Source organism: Tigriopus californicus, chromosome 6 (assembly GCF_007210705.1).
Source record: "Tigriopus californicus strain San Diego chromosome 6, Tcal_SD_v2.1, whole genome shotgun sequence".
Taxonomy (NCBI): domain Eukaryota; kingdom Metazoa; phylum Arthropoda; class Copepoda; order Harpacticoida; family Harpacticidae; genus Tigriopus; species Tigriopus californicus.
In genome coordinates, this window is record NC_081445.1 from 10,162,317 (window position 1) to 10,184,134 (window position 21,818).

At 40.5% G+C, this 21,818-nt stretch overlaps 1 protein-coding gene across 5 annotated transcripts in view; it reads left to right on the plus strand.

The window, feature by feature from the left end:
- The window catches only part of LOC131881497 (protein transport protein Sec31A-like), a 22,847-nt gene extending 1,212 nt beyond the window's left edge, over positions 1-21,635 (plus strand). For 4 of the 5 annotated variants that reach the window (XM_059228374.1, XM_059228377.1, XM_059228376.1 and 1 more), the window contains 13 exons: positions 848-1,133; positions 1,996-2,268; positions 3,160-3,375; positions 3,441-3,589; positions 4,603-4,900; positions 4,965-5,296; positions 6,086-6,365; positions 7,033-7,315; positions 10,077-10,719; positions 12,040-12,403; positions 20,265-20,336; positions 20,627-20,830; positions 21,341-21,479. In XM_059228374.1, the coding sequence (XP_059084357.1) occupies positions 848-1,133; positions 1,996-2,268; positions 3,160-3,375; positions 3,441-3,589; positions 4,603-4,900; positions 4,965-5,296; positions 6,086-6,365; positions 7,033-7,315; positions 10,077-10,719; positions 12,040-12,403; positions 20,265-20,336; positions 20,627-20,821 (3,391 nt within the window). In that variant the 3' untranslated portion in view covers positions 20,822-20,830; positions 21,341-21,479. Of the gene's footprint in view, positions 1-847; positions 1,134-1,995; positions 2,269-3,159; positions 3,376-3,440; positions 3,590-4,602; positions 4,901-4,964; positions 5,297-6,085; positions 6,366-7,032; positions 7,316-10,076; positions 10,720-12,039; positions 12,404-20,264; positions 20,337-20,626; positions 20,831-21,340 lie in introns of all 5 variants that reach the window. The other variant, XM_059228375.1, reaches the window with a different exon arrangement.
- Positions 21,636-21,818: the final 183 nt, after the last annotated feature.

Sequence of the window (21,818 nt, forward strand, 5' to 3'; positions counted from 1 at the left end):
GGAGGAAAAGGTCCAAAATTTCCAAGCCCCTTTTATCATTGGGGACAGAATTTTAGAGCTAGGCAAAAATATGGCTGATGGAAAATCATGGTAGGCTTTTAAGGTTAATTTACTTGATACTTCAGGATCTATTTTAGGCTACACTTTTTAGATGAATGTTTTAAATACTTGACTCATTTTGATTATCAAGGAGGGAAATTATATTTTTGAAGTTTTATTCAAACCGTCTGGGCGAAGGGAATAGTGGTTGTGACTTTTATCTGGAGATTGGCATGAAGCAGAGTTTGACATTTTTTCATGCCCAAATTGTCCAATTGATGTTTTTTGATTTTTGCCCGTCATTTTCCTGGCAAACATAAAAGCAAACAAATAATCAAAATATCATTGTGTATCCGTACATGTCAACTTTTGTTAGTGTTCGATATGAATTCAAAAGGCACATTTGTCTGTTGAAATTAAAGACATTCAGACTTTAACAGGCAATTTAAAACCGCCGTACTATCCATATTTTTTTTCTAATCTAGGAAAAGCTAGCCAGTTCTTACCGTTGATCTATCGATATTTTATCAATACGAAATTAAGGAACGATTTTGAATTTTACGTTGCGAATATTCTTATAATAGCGGTAGATAATTCCCGCCAATCGAAAAACACATCTTGATAAAAAAGAACTGGATAGCCTCACCTTGCCCTCTAGTCCATCATATATGGCCTTATAACCAAGATTTTTTTAAAATTACCCTTTATTTTAGATGGCAGTACATAGGTCCCTAAAAGATGATGATATCACCAAACTCATATTTCTTAAAATCCTTTTTTGAATATAATGTTTGTGCCTCTTCTTCAGCCCAAGTGGCGTGATTGTGGGCGGACTGGACCAAGGCGTGCTCACCATGTACGACGCCAACAAGCTCCTCAAAGGCCAGGACAACCCGGTGGTGTTCAGCCAGAACAAGCACACTGGACCCGTGTCCGCCCTGGACTTCAACCCGTTCCAGAGCAATCTGCTGGCCTCGGGCGCCTCGGATTCGGAGATCTTCATCTGGGACCTGAACAAGCTCACCGCACCCATGACTCCGGGAGGCAAGAGTCAACCCGCCGACGACGTCCGTTGCGTGGCCTGGAACAAGCAGGTAGGGCCGGAAAACTTACTGCATTTGCATCCATTGTCCATTCTTGAGGCGGCACAACAAAAAGCTTTTCATTGACTTGGATCTTTGTTTGCGAGTTAAAACTAGGCATGAGATAATATTGCTTTTATGGGTGTTCTGCTGTACCGTACATCCTTGTTTGCGAGTTAAAACTAGGCATGAGATAATATTGCTTTTATGGGTGTTATTGGACATACCCCTATCTGATAGTGCTGGGGCGAGTCCTTAGATTTTTTGACTTTTGGCCGGACTCGAGCCTTTTATTAGTCATGTCTAGCTACAAGGTTCGAAATTCTAAAAAAAAAAAAATAATGATAATATGAATTATTCTTTTTATGCGTCCAGGCTCGAGTTCGGCCAATTTCTCAGAAATCGAGTAAAAGACTCGAGTGCACTCGAGAGTCTCGAGTCTGTCTCGCCCCAGCATTAATATCTGACCCGTTGGTCAGTTATTGACCATGTGCTTTATTGCAGAAAAAAATAGCTATGACAAATTATAATGCTTTATGCACATTCCTATCGGCAATAAATGACAATTCGAGTTTTATCACAACTCTGTTGCCATCCAACACATATTAATTTTGTGATTGATCTATCTGAAAATCTTATCCCACTAGGATTAAATGAACGAGTTGCAATGTATGTTAAAATAGCCGTTAATAACGTTGCACTCTAAGAATCAATTTTGCAACTCGGGAAATCGTTTTGGAGGGACTTTCTGTCTAAGAATTCAGTTCCCAGCCGTTTTTGTCAATCATTCAAGATTTGCCACAACCCACCAACCCTATTACACAAGATACTTTTGAGACTGATCTCGCAACAATGACTTATTGGGACGTTGCAGGTTCAACACATCTTGGCCTCGTCGTTCGCTTCGCGTTGTGTGGTTTGGGATTTGCGGAAGAACGATCCCATCATCAAGGTGAGCGATTCCACGTCGCGCATGCGCTCCAAAGTTGTGGCGTGGCATCCGGAGGTGGCCACCCAACTGTGCCTGGCCTCGGAGGACGACCACACCCCTGTGATTCAGATCTGGGACCTGCGTTTGGCCTCGTCGCCATTGAGGACGTTGGAGAGTCATCAACGGGGAGTTCTGTCTGTGGCTTGGTGCGATCAGGTGCGTCTTTAGAGGGAACAATCTTGACTGTTTTAGGGCAAGGGGCACGAGTACATATAGTGTTTTTTTTATTTTTTTGTTATTTTTTTTTTATTTTGGAGACATGTGATCCGTGGGGTTATTGGCTTCTTCAATGGTTGGTTTATTGAGGCGTTTTGATACGGTGGAGGTTCCATTTTCAATGTTCATAGTAGTAAAGGTGTGAATAGTGCTTTTGTTTGTATTTTGAAATATTTTGTTATGGTTTGTTCTTGATAGAACGCCGTATTGGCATTGGAAAGTGCAAGAGTTTGAAGGACTGGGTGGCGGTCAAAATGACACTAAAAAGTTCGCTTTGGAGTGCTGAATCAGGGGTCAAACCATTTTTATGATGCCTTTTTGGTTCTATTCAAAATGGAAATGATTTTTTGTGGACTTCCTTACCGCTACCGGGATTGGAATCCCAGCAGTTCAAGACGAGAAGATTATTCATTTTAATTGACTTTTATCTAGATATATTATTTGATCGACCAATGAATAAGAGTTGGCTGATCTGGCTAGCCCTTGAATATAAGGTTTATTATATTTCAAATTGAACAATGAAGGAGCCCGAGAAAGAAGAGAGTTGGACTTCATTGTTTTAACTAGCCTGGACTCTCGAGGGCTTGAAGGTGCTATCAAAACGCACATTAAGCCTCTACGGTCACTGCAATTGACCCTAAATCCTGGGTTGGGACAAAGCTCATGAATGCTTGTGAAAACGTACAATATCAGATACCTTTCGTACCTTCTCTGAATGCTGTACAATCCCAACCTTCCAGCCAGTATTCACAATACCATTCAAGTTCTCTTTGCGTGTGTGTTTACATCGCCCGGCCACTTTCATAATCTCAGTTGCTCTGTCCCCATAAGGATTCGGATCTATTGCTCTCTTGCGGAAAGGATAACCGGATTCTCTGCTGGAATCCCAATTCTGCCCAACCCGGCGGAGAGATCCTTTGCGAGTTGGCCTCGTCCACTCAATGGAGCTTTGAAGTGTCTTGGTGTCCGAGAAACCCGGCCGTGATCGCCAGTTCGAGCTTCGATGGCCACGTGGCTGTCTACTCCCTCATGGGTGGCCAACAACAGGTATTTAACGACATGCATTTGATGCTATGAACCTCTTTCAAAGGCCGATCACATGTACGTTCTAGGCCCAACCTACGACGGCCATCGCGGATTCTTTCCCCGGAATGGAGGCCATGCAGCCCGTGGCTCAACAACAGAGTGTGACCATGCAGTTGAAGAAACCGCCCAAGTGGTTGATGAAGCCGTGTGCGGCTCGGTTCGGATTTGGAGGAAGGTGAGGGATCGTTATACATGTTTTGAAATAATGATATTACAAATTTCCGGAGTCGTTATTACTAGAGCGGATGTACGGTACAGCAGAAAGGTTACAATTTGTCGATTTTTTACCTTTCAATCTTTATGTGATATTTGGTCTACCAACGAATTTGAGTTGGCAGACCGAGCTAGTCCTTGAAAGTAAGGTTGGTTGATCTGGAATGCGAAATGAAGTGGTGAAAATTTGAAAAAAGTCGTCAGAACTTGGAAAAAACTTGTGGAAATGTGCAATAAAAGGGTGTAAATATGCAAAAAAATAGAAGTTGTAATTATGTAAAAAAAAGTGTTACAATAAGGAAAAGGTCATTTGAAGCCCCTTTTAGCCTCTGTTGCATTTTTTAAAAATAAAATCTAGGCACCAGACTGTTTTTACTGAACTATTTTCTTTCTTGCAATTTTCGACATCAGGACACGTTTTCAGTTGACACAGATGTCATGGTAAACAATTGATTATAAGAAAAATGTCGAGAGAGTGGAAAAAATACGAAAAAGGATAACTAGAAATTTGACTCAATTTTATTTTCGGATAAAGCGGCAAAAAAAGTCATAGCGCTTTTTGTCTGGCCTAACTTCTTTTTTGTCGTATAGCTCTAAATTTATTGAAAGAAGCAATCAGCCAACGAACTTAACTTAATATACTAATTATTGGGATTTTGAGCGTCTCTGCGTGGGTCATTCATGTCCAATTGCTTAACGTGCTTTTCCAAAAAACTATAAAACAGCCGTTCTTCTCTTGTTAAAAATGTATGTCAGTCTTAATAAATCGATAAAGATTTTGATCCTGCATAGGGATCTCTAAGTGGTTGGGATATTTGAAGATTGCACGAATGTCAAAAAAAATGATAATCTTGTATGCCCCTCGTATTTCTCTCAATCCGAAATAACCCCCCATTTCAAGCTGTCCAAACTTCAAACCCTCTCGTTAAAAAGTGACCTCAAAATAAAAACAAAACGAAAATACTTGCCCTCCAGATTGGTCAGTGTTGAAACAGTGAAGGCCCCAGCCAATGCTCAACAGCCTCCTCCTCCCAAGTCCAGCGTGTATTTGTCCAAGGTGATCACTGAGCAAGATTTGGTGGACCGATCCATGAGACTTGAGACCTCTATCCAGAACCAGAATTTGGCCGAGTTTTGCGAGAACAAGATCCACACCACCATTCGGAACGAAGATCAGCAAATCTGGCGGTTCATCAAGGCTAACTTTCAATCCAATCCACGATTGGAGTTCCTCGATCTCTTGGGATACAACCCGGATCGCATTGCTTCATTGGTGAGTCAGATGCGACCATAGGAAGTATTTCGTTGGTTGTCAAGCCTTCGTCCTCTGGATTTAGGTGGAAGAAATTAGTGGCGTGAAGTTGGAGGACCCCAAGGAAGAGTCCGAGATGACGAATGGTTTGTCCAATTTGGATTCCACCATGGATAAAGAGGGTGCTTTTGAGGCCATTGCCGCCCAGACCGAAGTGATCAAGGACGTGTTGGAGCCTCCGAAGAAGCCATTCCTCATTGCCACCGATGAAAGTCCCACGGGTCTTTTAACCAAGGCTTTGTTGGCCGGGAACATTGAGTTGGCCGTTGAATTATGTCTGGAACAGAATCGGATGGCGGACGCGCTAGTTTTAGCCGCGCAAGGAGGCGATGAACTCGTGCAAAGAACGCAGAAGAGGTGAGTTCGAAAAAAAACCCGACTTTTTGGAATGATTGATGCACTCCATTTCTGACTTGCCTTGAAGGTTTATATGATTAGTCAGAAAACTAGAACATTGGCGAGGATATGACTGGATTCAAGAGAAAAAAGTGTATGTGTCCATAGCATGATACATAAATTTGAACCCCTTTCATTTTAGACTCCAAAGTAACAACAGAAGTTATTTCGTTCAAAAACTGGTTCCGATTTAATGCGCCTAAAAATTTAGTTCGTCCCTGTAAAATTCAACAAGTTTTAAAAGATTCCTCCTACGTTTTTCACGAAGATCCTCTCAGTTTCGGTGAAGTTCTGGGCTTTTAAGCCGATCAGAGTAACTATCTGAAATATCAAGGGGGTTCAACACTTTCGTGTCATGCTAAAAGCATTGATGCAACTTCACCACTTTTTGTCTAGCACATACTCGGTTTTTCGAACGGATATTGTCTTTGGACGAATCTGGTTTATTTTATAGGCTTGAACTAAGCATGATCTGGCTTCTTCCAAAGAAGGAGGTAGGCATTTGTTGAGGAATTCTCAATAACTACATCAAAATTAGCTGCCCCTCCTTTTTGTTTCAAGAGTGAACAAAACCAAATGCAAAATATGACCAATATCAATATCCAATTTTTGATGCGCATTCTCCTGTTAGGGAAACCAAGGTAAAATATCTCACTCCCCAATGAACCTTGGTTACATACGTATCTGACGGAGACATGTTGGTTCGCCGTCAAATATCTTGTTGAATGAATATCCTCGATTGTGCCCTAGATACTTTGGCAAGTGTCAATCCCATGAATCCAATCTCATTCGAGGCGTGGTGACCGGAGATTGGCGTGATTTTGTCGAGCGATGTGATCCCTCCGGTTGGAAAGAGGCCTTGGTGGCCACAGTCACTTATGCCTCTAATGAGGAGTTCCCATCCATTTGTGCAACCTTGGGCTCGCGTTTGAGCGGGTTGCCCGCCATGTTGTGCTTCATCTGTGCGGGTGACTTGGATAATGTCGTGGAATGCTGGATGAAGACCAAGACCACGGATAGTGGACCAAGTGTAAGTTTGGATGGATTGAATTAAGTTCAGGCATGATTTGTACTAGAGCCAACATTTAGAGTTTTGGTACCCTTTATAAGCATTTTCTTGGGTGTGCATTCCTCAGGTTCTGAATAAGCATAAGCTTGTTTTGACCAGAAACTGAGGAGGAGAGACTGAGGTGACATTTTAAATGTCCTTGATGACTTGGAGTTAGGCGCTTAGATGTTATCAAATGTGAAAATTCACTCGCCAACATGATGGCTAAAATGCCATTTTAGGTTTGGATGGACATTCCCTAACACATCGTGGCACTTTTTAAGCTCATAAAACCATAAGGAACAACTTGCATTAAAATAATGAAATAGAAAAATATTAATGCATGCGTTTTACTGCCTTCTTTGTCTGAATTTTAAAATATGTTTTATATGAAAATTAGGAGTACTCTTACTCAACGTTTGAATTTATGTAATGATTACTGATTTACATCGGAGTTCAGTGTCCCTTTTTTTTATCAGCTTTAGCCCTTAAAATACATTTTGCTTTATTTTCTACCATTATTTCAAAATAGCAAAAAAAGCACCAGCAGTCAAACCCCTCAAAATATGTACATTCAGTGAACTGAACACTTACTAGACCTCAAAGATCCAGTTTTTATTCACTTTAATTATTTTACCACGCACCCTAGGCCTTGCAAGACTTAGTGGAGGTAGTGATGACCTTGAAGAACGCCATTGAGCAAATCTACGGTCAAGTTAACATCACTAGTGGACCATTATCCTCCAAACTGATCCAATATGCCAACCTTTTGGCGGCTCAAGGAGCTCTCTCAGCGGCTTTAGGCTATTTGGGAGATTCTGAAGAGGATACGATCAAAACGCTCCGGGATCGATTGAGTGGAGCATTGGGACGCCAAGCCAACGCTTCGTCGATGTCCAAGCCATATCAACAGAAAACGCACCGCTCATCGGGTAAGTCCAAGTCTTTGGACCACATTCCAGAGGTCGGGAATGACGAACTCCGTAGATGAAAGCCCTCGAGAATGACCCTCTCAAGGAAAAGAACGGGATTCTTGAGATTTCTCACACTCATACTGACGTAGAACAAATCTCATTTACTTCGAAAATGCTCGTCTGAGAGGGACGTTCTTTGACGCCAATCGTTCCTTTTTTCACTTTTGATATGACGCATTAGACGGTGCGAGATTCCTTTGATTCGTTAGTCTCGCAATTCAGTACTAACCTCTCGATTGGTCCAGAAAACTCCAACAAATTTCTCGAGTCAAGTTTGATCAGAGTTGGGAGACAAGATAGTGCGAATTGTCCTTGTTTTTGGTCGCTATTGAATTGGCTTCTCATCAGTTATGAATAGAGAGAAGGCGGATTGAAATTGTGTTTTAAGCTATAAAATGTCATTTTCATGTTATCAAAATGGCTAAAAAGGTGAAGCAATGAGAAGAAGTTTCCCCCTTTTTACGGTCAATTAACTTCTCATGACTAAGGTTGCAAAAAGTAAGCCATCATGAATAAATGAAATAGTTTTGTTGTTGCTCATCAAAATATTAAATAGTTGGCATTGATTTTTTCTCTGCAAGTATTGAGTATAAATGGGCTTACCTTGATTTCATGTTAGCGTGAGAAAGAAAGAATCTTTGGATTGTTGTAGAAAAATCTTGGGTGGTTCCAACCTAAAATTTCCCGCTCAAAATACATGCTCGTGGAGCCTTATCCTATTGTGGGAACTGATTTTAAACTTCAGAGTCGTTAAAATTTCTATTTTTATTGGTGATCCAGTTTTGCAGAGTAAATGACTCTACCAAACTTCCTTGAATTGCTTACAAAAGTGCTACTATGTAAGTGAAATAGTGCTCTTGCAATTCATGAAAAAGGGGCGTTTTTTTAATAACATGTCCCGAAAAAGTCTTCTTTTAGGTAAGACATCAAATTATGTGAAGACCCTTGCTCAACCGCGTGAACGCTTTGCGTTATTCACCAAATGAGATTAGCCTCAAGTTGCCATTAAAAGGTATTTTAACTTTGAGCTCCATCTAACTAAATATTTCAATTTTTGCCTCAATCCAAGGCATGGATCAAAAGTTATGCCCAATTCAAAGCGCATTTCATAACTGTCACAATGAATGAGCAAGCCCTCTTGTGTTAGTTTTATTACCAGAAGGGGGCTAGCTAACTTATTAATTCTGTGCCCTGATATGTATTGAGCTTTGAGGGGACATACCTTTTAATCCAAAAGCTTGATCGAACGGAAAATCATTTATTGCGACTGGGGAGCAATCCCTTTTAAATAGAATGGCAAAGGTTTGTAAATTTGCAACCATAGTGTCCCCGTTCATGTTTTGAAAAGAAGTGCCACCAATGAACGAAAGAAATTGCACCGTAAATGATGGTTCAAACTTAGACTACTTCAATACATGTTTGGTTGGCTCAGAAAAACTTCTTATTTCCTAGCCTAGAACATTTCAGCTATGGTATGTATTTCAGGCGGTATTATTGTAAATTTGTGATATCCCTTAAACAAATAATCTGAATGCTGTTCACATGTCTGAAATGGCTTGTTTGTTGGCCAAGTTTATTTGATACGAAATGATCAAACAAATGTCCAAAGGTTATTGAAACGCATTATACTCTTACGAGAAAGTCTATCACTTTTCGTTCATTGATTTGAACTAAAATAAAGATAGAACTTTATGGTCAGTTGAAGGAACAGAGTGAACATAATTCATTGACCATAGCTCTTCACCACTTGAGTTACGGGTGGTTTAATAGTCAATTTTAAATAATTTTTTGTAGCTATTCCATTTGTTCTTCAATTAATCGAACATGACATGCAACGAGCAATGCCACCAAAGAGCCTATTGATAACCTTGATGGTACTCGACCAAATATAACCAATTACAGTCACATCCTCTGAAAACCTAGTTAATCACAATCACAATTCCATTTCAAAATCATTCAATTACTTCAAGTCAATTACATGACAAATGCATTTTCCCAAGAAAGTGCAAGACTTTGAAGTCGAACCTAACATTTACTATGTGCGATACATCTTTCGACACAAATTTCATTCATCTCGCAAATGCCCTAAAACTAATGTTGGCAACTAAAACATTTGTGTTTGAATGGTTATTTGGCTTTATTGTTGGAACCTATTTTGTAAATTGAATATGTCAAAACGACAACGCCAAAACGGTTATCAATTTTAATTAAAATCGGCGAAACATGTGATTACAATTACAAGGGCAAATATGTAATTAATTCGCAGTCCAATTCAAGGCCATTGAAGATAATAATGACTGCCTTCAGGCCATAAGTGTGATCTAATACAGTTATGGGGCCAAACGTGTCATTAATTACTATTGCAATTACAATGACAAAGATGCAATCTAATACAAACACTTGGCGAAACATGTAATAAACTGTGATCACAATTGCAAGGGCAACAGCGTAATTAATTCCAATTGCAAGGCCTTTAATGACAATAACTAGTTGTTATTATAATTATTGGCTAGTAACATAATTAGATGCAATGAGGAGGTCACATATGTATTTAATTGTGATTACAATGCAACTATTTGTTATTAAAAATTAAAAAATAATGGTTACAATTACATGTGAGTTTTAGTCAAGTTATTTTTATTTCCCCATCACTTCAAGCTTTCATAAAAGTTCGCCTAAAGCTAACATACCACGTCATTTTCTTTCTGTTCCTCTCCAGTTGGTGCTCGAAGCCGGCAGTCCAGTTTTGGATACAATGATCCTGTTCCATCTCAGTCCACGTACGCTCCAGCTCCTCCTCCTCCTGCTCATTCCTCGGGATCTATGACCATGTATGGAGGGAGCCAACCCAGTTATGGTGGCTACAGCTCCACCATGGACTACCCACCAACCCCCTCTGCTATGCCTAGTTGGAACTCCCAGGCCCCAGGGCCTTCGCCCATGGTTCCCGCCAGTGCACCTGCTGCTCCGCCCTCCATTTTCAACCCAGCTGCAGCTGTGCCTTCAAGCATGGCTCCACCTGTGGCCGATGGTCCACCTTTACCCATGGGACATGTCCCGGACCACGGTGGTCCCGGTTACAAACCCCCCATTTCGGATGGTTTTGGGTGGAATGACCCTCCTCCCATGTCACTGACGAGTAAACCCAAGGCCTCTTCGTTGATGACGAAAACCACGACCTCGTTACCCTCGGACCCCATCACCCAGCCTTTGATGGGACCCCCTGCCTCGGAGGTCCCGCCCACCAATCATGCCAATCAATATGGCATCATGAATCCCGCCCACAGTGGAATTGCTGCACCTCCCCCGCCTTCACCGGCCAACTCCATGATGTCCAGTGGACCTAGCATGTATGGATCAAGGTACAATCCCACTGATGCTTTTTGCGTACTCATTTAAGACTTTGTTGGATTCGGATTTGGAACACTTTTGTTCCGCCCTTGTTTTTTCTTCACTCTTTTTTTTTATTTGCTGAGGCCTAAGGAAATCAGTCTCGAATCCAGCATCCTCCCTTTCAGCTTCACGAACGAGATGTCTGAAATGGAAAGAAAGATGTTGATGATGTTCTAAGTTACAAAGTTCTTGATGGCGGTTTCTCATTTTGCAATTCATTCTTTCTCTCATTAACATAATAGACCAGGTTAGACTCGATGATATGTGCCTATTCCTAAAACTACCTGTATAGAGTAGAGTACGCAAGGCTAATTGAATGGAAGCGTTGACTTGTCCATATGTTTCTTTGCGTCGTAATGTTCTCCAGTCCCTAGGCGGTATGTAATTCAATTTCATTTGAAGAACCCTCGTATTTGCCAGAAAATGAGAATGACCTTTGACATAAGAGAGGCATGGTTCCACTTGAAAAGGTCATTCGAATCTCTCATTACTTCTTATCTAATGTCAACGTAAAGACGTACGCAATACTCACGTCAAACGCGAATACTTCTCAGACGTGATCCGAGTTCATCGAAAAATCGAGTTTTATTAATCAGTTGCTTTTTAATCGCTAACCCTTGTTCGCGGAAATTTATTATTAATTCAGATCGAAGTAAATTCAGATACGATATGAAAGTAAAAATGACGCACATGATAGTCAGGGAAACTCGAATGATTTGTAAACGATAAGTTTTTTTCATCATAAAACGAACATGATAAATGTATCGGATGAAGTGATAATACATCCTGACACAAAAGCTGATATTTGCGTGTCTTATTCGATTACCCACCTGACATTGACCTCATTGAGCTTATTCAATTTTGTGTCGGCAAAGTAAGCAAGTGGTCAAGGATATGATAAAGCACGAAAATAGCCGCCCGCTATTCATTCGCTCATTGACGCTTTGGTGTGCTCAGTCCAATATCAATTTTAAGATTTACTTTGTGGTCTGGAACTTTTGCTCAAGAAATAATCGATCCATTTTGTTTTTTTATCAACTCCCACTTATGTTCTTCCATTATGTCTAAATAGTAAATAGTTACAGTAGTTATTGTTACAAATATATTGTAATCGGAAAGATGATTCGTAAACCAAGCAGAACGAATTTTTGCATCGAGCTGCTTTTACACTTATTGTTATTGATTCCCAACACATGTTTCTAAAAAGGTTGAACACCATCATAATCATCATTGTCATTTTGACCTGATTTACCTCCCACTTACTTACAAAACATTCTCCCATGTTCCAGCTCATATGGATCAGCTCCCGCCCCCACTGGGTTCAATCCTGGTCCTCCTCCTCCTCCTCCCAGTTCCCAGGCCTCGTATGGCTACAACCCCAGCCCCTCCCCCATGATGCCCGAGCCAGTCGCCTATTCTCCGCCTTCGTCTCAAATGCCTCCGGCCAATTTCATGATCCCCGCCCAACCGGACTTACCGGCCAATATGATGACACCGACCCAATTCCAACCGGCCCCTCCGTCTTCTTTGCCCAATGCAATGGCACAACGAGAACCCCCAAGGGAGAAAGGACCAATCCCTCAGGAACACCAAGAAATTCACGATGTGTTGGAGAACCTGCGGACCAAATGTCTGGCCTCCGCCAACCATCCCGTGAGTGTGACTGTTTTTGAAAGCCTTTTTTGGTTTTTTTTTAGACTTCTTTGAGACGTGATACTAGGCCTCTATAAATAGGCCTGGGCGATGTTGCTTCCTGGAATACTCTTGGGTAATGGAGTATGGATCTGTGTACTCAAAGCTCAAATTGGGGATTTCCCATAATGGTAGAGCTAAAGAATGACAAACAATTCTAAACATTGACGGCATTGCATAGTTCTATTGTGAAGCAGGATTTTCCTCTGGATTGGGTTGCCCAGAGACCATGTTCAAAATTGTATGTGGTCTGTGCATCCAAGGGTGGCTCAGAAAGTACGATAATAATATTGATATGGAATGCCAATTACAAGGAGCCACGCGTTCCCTATTAGTTCTCTCTTTCTCACTAAGTCATATATCCGATTTTGCTTGGCTTGACCGGGTAATTTAGTTAATCTAAGCAATGAAGACCAAACCTGCGCTTTGAAAATGTGGTGCTAACGTAACTTATTAGAGTCATCTAATTAACCAAAAAGGATTACCTACGTAAATGGAATTCCTAGGTGACATTTGAATTTGAAATAGACAAGTGGAGCAAAACGAAAGAAGTTTTGAGAATTAGTAGTGTGTGTTCCTTTTTGTCGGTGCAATTCTAACGCCAAATTGTTGAATTGTGTATTGTTCTAATTATTATTGGAACCATGCTTCGACATGATAGCAATTCCTTCCAAATTATCACCCTGTAGAAAATTGCTCAAACAATGGCGCCTTTTTTTGAAATGGACATCCGGTTGTGTCTAGACCCTGGCAACACCTCGTGCCAGAATAGAAGCCCCCTTCGTTAAATTTGAAAGAAAATCCGCTCAGAAAGCGATCTAAAATTAGCCTTGAATCTTTTTGTTCTCACATCCTGGTTACCCTGTCAATTCACTTACTTTGTTAGGATATTTTTGGGTGTCCTCAATCCTATTCAAACCCCTCTAAAGGCATTGTACGATTCTCATTTTATGTACTAGAACTGTTTTCCTTGGCAACTCTTGTTTTGTTCTCCAGTTTGTCATTTTCATATGAACAAAAAAGACCGCTTTTTTCGACGCTCGCTTGACCCTGCTATTGATGAGCTATGTTTAGATAACTGCGAAGTCAGTACCATAGAATACATATTACCAAGATGGCCATGGTTTAGTTGTATTGGCAAACAATGTAGCTTTGTTACTGGCAAGATAATAAAGGATGTTAGCTCCCAGGACTCTACAATTATCTAGACATATACGTAGGTCATCAATAGGGCAAAGAATAGAGTATATATTACCAAAATGGTCATGGTTTCGTTCCAGTGGCAATCGATGCAATTTCATTGAACAGGTAAAGGAAAATGGTGTGTGGCTTATCAGGCAGGGATTTGGTAAGGTGCTTCATTGCCATCTGAAATCAGCCTTCAATCTTTGTGGAGACTTACTCAAATATTGTAAGATGCCAATCATGCCACCACTAAGGTACAAAATCTTCCATTTGCAAGCTATTGAGGAAACTTTGTTTTTCGCCAAGTTAGTACCGTGAATGTGTTTGAAGCAATTATTCATTGTAAATGATGATCACCACTTGCTACACAACATGAATTTTGTTTTGTCAGTTTCTTCGCCAATATCTTGAAATTTTTGAGGAGCATTGGCCATAGCAGAATTTGAACCATTTGGTTTTCTTGTTTGATAAACAAAACATAATTTTTTTTGAGTAACATGGAGTTTTTGTGATACGGTTTCAGTAACGAGCTATGACCACGTTGTTAATATCGCTCGCCTAAAAATGTTCCTCTCTTTCTCTTGAGTACGCTAGATCACCATGACTGGATAGAGAAACACAGGGCATAGATGGGGTTAGCAGAGCCTCGTCATCTAGTTGGTTCGTGACTTCAATGGAATCTTGAAAGCAGAGCATTAGCAACCCTGATGTCTGCTGGTCTCTCACGCACTCCCTGGAGACTCAAGTCCATGGAGGCCTTTTACTAAAGCGAGAGTCGTAACCCTCCTTTACATGTGTAATTGCAATTGTTCAAGCCAGTGTAATTCATCGTTCAACTTGGTGAATATCCCGAGACTGGAAGATATTAGATAATCGATCTTAGACGTGGCAATGTGAAGTACGTTTACAAGTCTGAACTTGTAGTACACGAACGAGACTCTATCTAAAAATATCTTTGTGCTAGCTCGTGTTCCGTTCTCATCTCACCATTTACGTCATAATATTTGGTCGAGTTCAATTTCGATTTTCCCTCTTGTGGAACTGAAGTTGTACTTTTAGACAAGTTCTCTCAAAGGTCGTTATGGAGTTCTTCTTGAGAATCATTTTCGAACTTGTGTTTTACTTTGATGATTGACGAACTTCCAAGTCTGTTTTTATCAGTAAAAGTATTGAGGACTGATCGCTGCGTGGATGCAATGAGAGCACAATTGGCGTCCTAGAGATACTGACGAGTCTGATAAAGCTTTTTTTAACCAAATTCTTTAACAATCAGTGCTAGAAGAGTAAAACATGATGTTGAAGGGAGAATAATTGAATTTGCTTCGAGTTTCTTTTGCTTTCAATTCCAAGTAAATCACCTTTTTTTTGGCCATTTGCATTCTACACCAAGCTTTCAAGGTTCTCTTTACTCCCTGAAAAAACACCTCCGATCCAAATTTCATATAAATATTGATATATTTTTGCGCTTTTACATGTCCAAGGCTAGACTTCATTTGGCTCGAAAATGAACAAGGATAGTTCAATGCTTGTAAAATTTAGGAACCTAACCAATATATATTCTTTGCGGACTTCCTTATCGGTACTGAGAATCGAATCCCCAACAGTTAAAAATGATAAAAAGTTCTATATATCATATGTAGCTTTAGATTCATCTAATTTCTGATCCTATATATTCCCTGCGAATATTTTAGGGAAACAAATTAAACAATGAAGTAGCCCGAGAAAGAAAATATGAAGGTGTGGGTGAAAAAAGTATTCCTCCTGTGAAGAATTAGTTCTTAAATGCAATTCAAGGGCCAGTCCGATATGTTATTGAATCGGATATGAAAATGATGTTCATTGTTATCATTGGACATTTGACATTTGACATTAGACAGTAGATTTGGAGACTGCTAGATAGCGCTTGATTAGATACTACGTTCTTTTTCCTAAAGGAAGCTTCGGAGTTTGAGGATTGAATGAAATATATCGAAAAAGATTGAATTTCTTATCATACACTTTTCTTCATTCTAAAGTGTGTGCAATCGAGTATATTTGCCTCTTTGGAACCAGCATTTCGCACACCAAAATACCAATTTTCAGTCTTAACTAATTAAATGAAAAAGTAACATTGTCACGAAAAATGCTTGAGTTAGAGATTGAGTGTTGGAGATTGTATTCCCAGAAGTAGACTTACCAAAACCTTGCTAATAGCCTCCTTTCGCCGCACGAAATATGTTTTACGTTCTGCACTCCAGAGGGCGCTTTGTCATTCAGCCTCCACCGAATAAAGGGCCGGTTGGGCAAATTTCTTGTTATTGAACTATAATGCGTTTGTGTTGTTTTTGACTAATTCTAAAAAAATCAAAATTTCAATTAGTGCCACAGGTCACATAATGTCCGGAAAAGAAATTGCGTTCAAGGCAAGGCAAGAGCAGTTTATGTAGCAATCTACCGTGCCTCTTCCCGTTTTCTTTGGCCCGTGTGACGTTGCAAATAAGGGCCCTTATAAGGATCTTTCGATGGCAGATTTCAATCGAGCATCAACTTGTCTCGTCCATGGGATTCCCATCCTCAAACAAATGCAAGTTGTCCTCCTGAAATCCGTTGGCTTAATTGAAACCAAGGTTGCTCTTCGATCATTACTCAAGTCATCTTTGTGACTTTTGACGCTGTAATTACTTCATCCTAAAAGGGAAGTTAATTCAATTGCATTGTTACCCCTCCTCCCTCTCGTGCAAAAATGGATGGCTTCGATTTTCTCTCCCATTGGAATGACCACTAAAGTACGAGCTGAATGGATACCACGTGGTTATCGAGGGTACGAGCTCATCTGTTCATGTGGCTTTTCCCCGAATGAATTGAGTGGAGTTGCACCCTGAATCACTCACGTCATTATTGTTCTTGTTTCGTCATGAATCCAGGATCAAATCAATAGGCAATTAAACCTGGTCTGCAAATATTAGCAGGAGTCTACAAATGTGAACCGGGAACAATGCAAGGTCAAAAACAGCCTGGGTTAGTTAATGTAATGGAGATGTACTTGGTTGAAAGCTCGAATGGGTGGGTCACTTCAGGTCAGATTCCGCTTTGAGGTTTAATGAGTGGATTGGGAGAGTTTTTTAATTTTCGAATCTAAAACTTGCAGCAATGCAGTTCAAGGAAACCAAAGTTCAAGATTTGGAGTTAATGCCATTATTGATACTTGTCTTGCGACCTCATTAGCTAATTGAATCACAATTCCCTGGAAGGGCTTCAAAGACTGAAGAGAGCAAATGACCTGAAAACAACCATTTTTGGAAACCAAGGGAAAGAATGGAAGAAACGAGATGTAAAGTGACGTTCTATCTTGAAAGAAATTACTTTCAAGGTTGTTTTAAGCAATGAAAATGGTGGCCATGAGGCAAGTGTTGTCCAAAAAGACAGGAAGTCGCTTTTCTCTCCCTGTCTATTACTCAATGCCATTCCTTTTTTGCCCTTCAAACATACTTTTAAAAACTTCGCAGAAAAAAATACATTTGTGGTCTCTCGTTCTCTTCTCAAGAACTTCTGAATATTTATGTTCAAGATGAACATAGTTTTTTAATCCTGGGAAATCAAGCATTTTGTCGCTCAAAAATTCTCTCTTTGTTCAAACTGCACAACTTTTGGCTTGGACCCTTCACTTATCGTTTTTTCGTACCTGATTTTTAACTTCTATTCCTTCTTCAAAAGCGTTTAGTTAATGAGAAAACTACTGAGTTTATCACATATCCCAAATGAGACCCTAAGTAGATATTCAGTTTTGACGGAAATATCCTAAAACATCTTAGCTTTTTGCTAGCCCGTAAATTAGTGACCAAATTCGCATTTTTGTTTTAGTGAATTCAAGGCCATATTAATCGTTATATACCTGGAGACATAAAAAAATGCAACCTGCAAAAAGATATTCACTGGAAATTAGGAGCACACGAAATTTCTTTTGGAAATAGGTATGAATTGTACTGGACATTTGTGCGTAGATAAAACATGGACAATTGTTTTGGAACTTAAACCGACGAAATTTAATTGTTTATTCCCTCATAACTCAATAATAGCAGTCGAACAGATGATTTCCTGATTTATATTCAAGAACTAACCAAATTTCACTAACAAGGGTTTGGAACATTATGGATTTGAAATACCTCAGACAAGCTAGTTTTTAACGTACAATAGAGCTACAAAACTATGCCAAAATGTGTTTAAGATTATTAAAACTTTGTTCTTATCGGTTTCAAACCACTTATAATAAGAAACGGGACAGTTCTTGCAACGAAAAGACATGAATTGTCTCAATTAAGACTATCATTCTCATCAGCTGGATCTTACCTCCTTACCCATTGTAAAAACAAACCCTCATCTATTTTTTAAGTTAGCCCCCATTTTTAGGAATAGTGGGAGAGTGGGAGGAGTGATTTGAAATATCCAAAAGCGCGGAACATCTTTGTTGCTGATGACGATCGTTGTGCGAGTCCTTGGACATTGTAAGCTTCCTCACCATCATCGCCCTTCTATGGAGTTCCTGTATGTAGGTGGGGGTCAAGTCTGAACAAAGCGGAGTGGCTTCCATGAATCATCAAAGTGTTGATGTGGACACGATCACAAGATCGAAGCCAATAGAGCCGAAGTATGTACAGTACATAGAAGTAGAGCATCTCGAAGCCAGTTTTTGAACGGTTTTGAAGTTGAATTGCCGTCTTGGCATTTTCTCGAGTGACATCATCGTTTCACATTTTGACAACATGTCTCCCTTGGCTGGCTCTGATATCTACGTAAACCATCTGTATGTAGTCGGCAGACGGCGTTAAGTGTGTGTGTAGATGAATGTCACGTCGACTTTTCGCTCTCCCTCCATCATCCCGTCCAATTCCAAGACAGGATGGTTCAGGGAGAGGTAGCCTTGAATTTTTTCGCCATTGCACAATGACAATGTCGAGAGACAATGGCATATTTAATTGAAAACTTCATTCGAACTCAATTGAAGTCTGGGAAGCAATTATTCCTGACGCCTGTTTGAATTTCACGGGAAATCATTGATTTGGATTCCCTTGAAAGGCCTGTTGCAAAACGGGTGGCGTCCGTTTGTCATCTGGCGTGCATCAATCAAAGTAGCCTTTTGGGAGGCACGAAGAGGGGGACTCCATTCCTAATGAAAGATTCCTTCCTAATTTGGCACCTCTGAAGAAAGCTAGATCTGATTCGTAAATGAATGGTTGGGAAACCAGAAGGATTTCTTGCAGATGGAAGAGGAAAAAGGAGCATTTTTATTCTCGCGAACAATCAGAATGGGCGTGCAATGCTCGTGTAATAGTCCCCTTACGCTGCACGAAATATGTTTTACGTTCTGCACTCCAGAGGGCGCTTTGTCATTCAGCGTCTCCCAAATAAAGGGCCGATTGGACCAATTCTCTTTTAATGAATTAAAATGTCTTTGTGTTGTTTTTGACTAATTCTATCAAAATCTTTTTTTTAATTAGTGCCCCGGGTCACATATTGTCCAGAAAAGAAATTTTTGTCATGTCATAGCAATTGATTTAGCAATCTACCGTGCCTCTTCCCGTTTTCTTTGGGCCATGTGACGTTGCAAATAAGGGCCCTTATACAGAATACAAATTGTTCAGATGTACGTCATAAACCATTGTTTTGCCCAATGAGATGGGCGAACCTCGCAACAAAAACCATTATGTTGTTCTCTAGCGTATCTTTATTGCCACTATTGGTCTTGTCATAATGTAAAAATATGTTGGATACTTTTTGCACGTAGGGTTCATTAACGCTCTGGCCATTGTGGCATTTCTGATAAAATAGTTGGACGTGAATTTGAAATCACCAAGAGCATAACTAGAATGCGTGTCCTTTGTCCATGAAAAAAGTGAAGAGGGGAGGAGCAGACAAAAAATGAACAGTCTTTGGTTATTGCAAAGGTGCCCGTGGTCCAGATTGAATAAGCCCCTCCTGCGGCTCCCGTTGTCGATGTAGATGACCACCAAAATTCGAAGGGAAGTCGGGCCAGGGGAAAATGATAGGATGTGGTCAAGTTCCAAAGACTGACTCATCTCAAGCTTAAAGGACAGAACTTACGGGGTTTAGATTTTAATCAATGCTAGAAACGTGTGACAAGTCAATTGTTCAAGGTTTTGATCAAATCCAGACTTCGAAAAGAGCGTTAGCTTCATACTAAATATATTTGGATTGAAGTTGGATAGTCATGACTGGCAAAAAGCTCTAAGCTTCGTTGTATCCAATTCCAGGCCATCAATCAGTTTTCATATCGGCTGTTGTATAGCCCTTTATTTCTTTCTACCAATCTGCCCCATCCCAGTGAAGGGTGCAGTCAGCTGTTTAGTGTCTTTCCTGCCTGTCTATTTGCAGATACCTCCAAATATTTTTCTACTTTAACAGTCATGATTTTGTTTTAAGATGGCTTTAATTCGAGCTCTAGATTTGTCGATTGGACAGTCGCCAAGGTTACCCATGAATGCAAAAGGGCACGTGACTGTGATGGGAAGTACTGAAGGTCGTTGATTCTGCGATAATCTGCCACTTTTATTGCGCTAGTGTGTGACAATGCGGACGATAAGTCGAGATTTCCTGCATTCTATTGTCAAAAAGTGAGATCGTCCTCATCTTCTGTTTGCAGCAAACCCGACGAAAATTGGAGGACGTGGGCAAGAAGCTTGAAATTCTCTATGATAAACTCCGAGAACAATCGGTAAGTGCGAGTGAGGAAGTGCCGGATGCGTTTCCTCCCCCTTCATTCACTTTACGACCGTGCACTTATCTGTTCTCGCCATCTCTTTGTCAATACATAATCATGATGTCCTTTATGCATGGCGGGAGATTAGTCGCGTGTTCCCACTAAAAAAGAAATGAATCCTCCACCACTCAGGGCGATGAATGCACTTTTCTATCCAGCTCGATATTCGTACATATGTGGTACATATGATCTAACATCTCTGGGATTCTCTTGGTGAAGGTTCGGTTTCCGTGATTCTATTTCAGCTTCCGGTAGCCACAACCAATGGACTTCATCAGATTGTCCGTTCCCTCTGTTCGTATGATTATCAGTCCTGTTTGGTGACGGTTAACAAGTTGGTCTCAACCGGCTCATTTACCACCTTGTCCGAGTTTTTGCCAGGGGTGAAGGTACTCTTGCAAGTGGCCACGCAGCTCGGGGTTTTCCCTGATCCGCGATGATTTGAACAGGTATGACGACGAGAGCCTTTTGTGTCCCTAGGGGGATAATCTTTGGATTCCAAGTCGTGGAATTTGGAACTGGATCCATCTGTGTATTTGCCATGGAGATGTTTAGATCTAGTCCAGAACTTGGTCCTTGTGGCTGTTTTTTTCGATGGCAACGCCAAAGTAAACATACGGTATCCAGGAGTGATCTCGACTAAATGTCTTTTTAGTATGCGGTGGTGGGTTAATATTGGGAAGTGCATCTGGAATGAGGTACCATAGCGACTGGAGACGGATTTTTTTTCAGTCGTAAGAACCTCGCTTTCCTCTGGCGTCAAATGGCCTGATCCAATTGAAAGCTTGGACAGAGATTATGTAAAAGTACTAGGTCGCCTACTTCCTACTTTGGATATTTCGTTCCACCGTGTGTGTTGGTGACCAGGGCATTCAGAATGGAACTGAATCAAGTTCAAATAAGTGGCAAGTTGAGATGTTTTATGGAAATATTAAAGAAAATTATTTTGTTTGTTCCAGTTGACCCCAAGCACTTTGGATTCCCTTCATCAATTGATTGGGTTTCTGAGGACATCCGACTATGGAAATGGCATGGCTCTGTACACAAGTATTGTTTCCGGGCCCAGCTTTGCTGAAATTGCTGGCTTCATGCCATCACTGAAGGTTTTGATCCAGCTATCTCAACAAAACCAGATTGCTTACTAATGCGCCACTTTTTTATTCGACTCGTTCTATTGTTTCTTATTATGTACAAGAGCTCGTTGTTTCGATGGATCAATAAATCTACGGTTTCCTATGATGATCGCAACATTAATCTCGGTTTATTTTTTTGACGGAAAACTTCACACATGGATGGATAGATGGGGAGGGACAAAGAAAGACCAGCTCTTTACTTTACTTTTGAATGGCATGATGACCTTGGTTTCCTCTCACTCGCTCTCTTCAGATCTTGGCTTGGAAACGGATTGGGAGCAGCGAGAAGGTACTCACTCCTAGA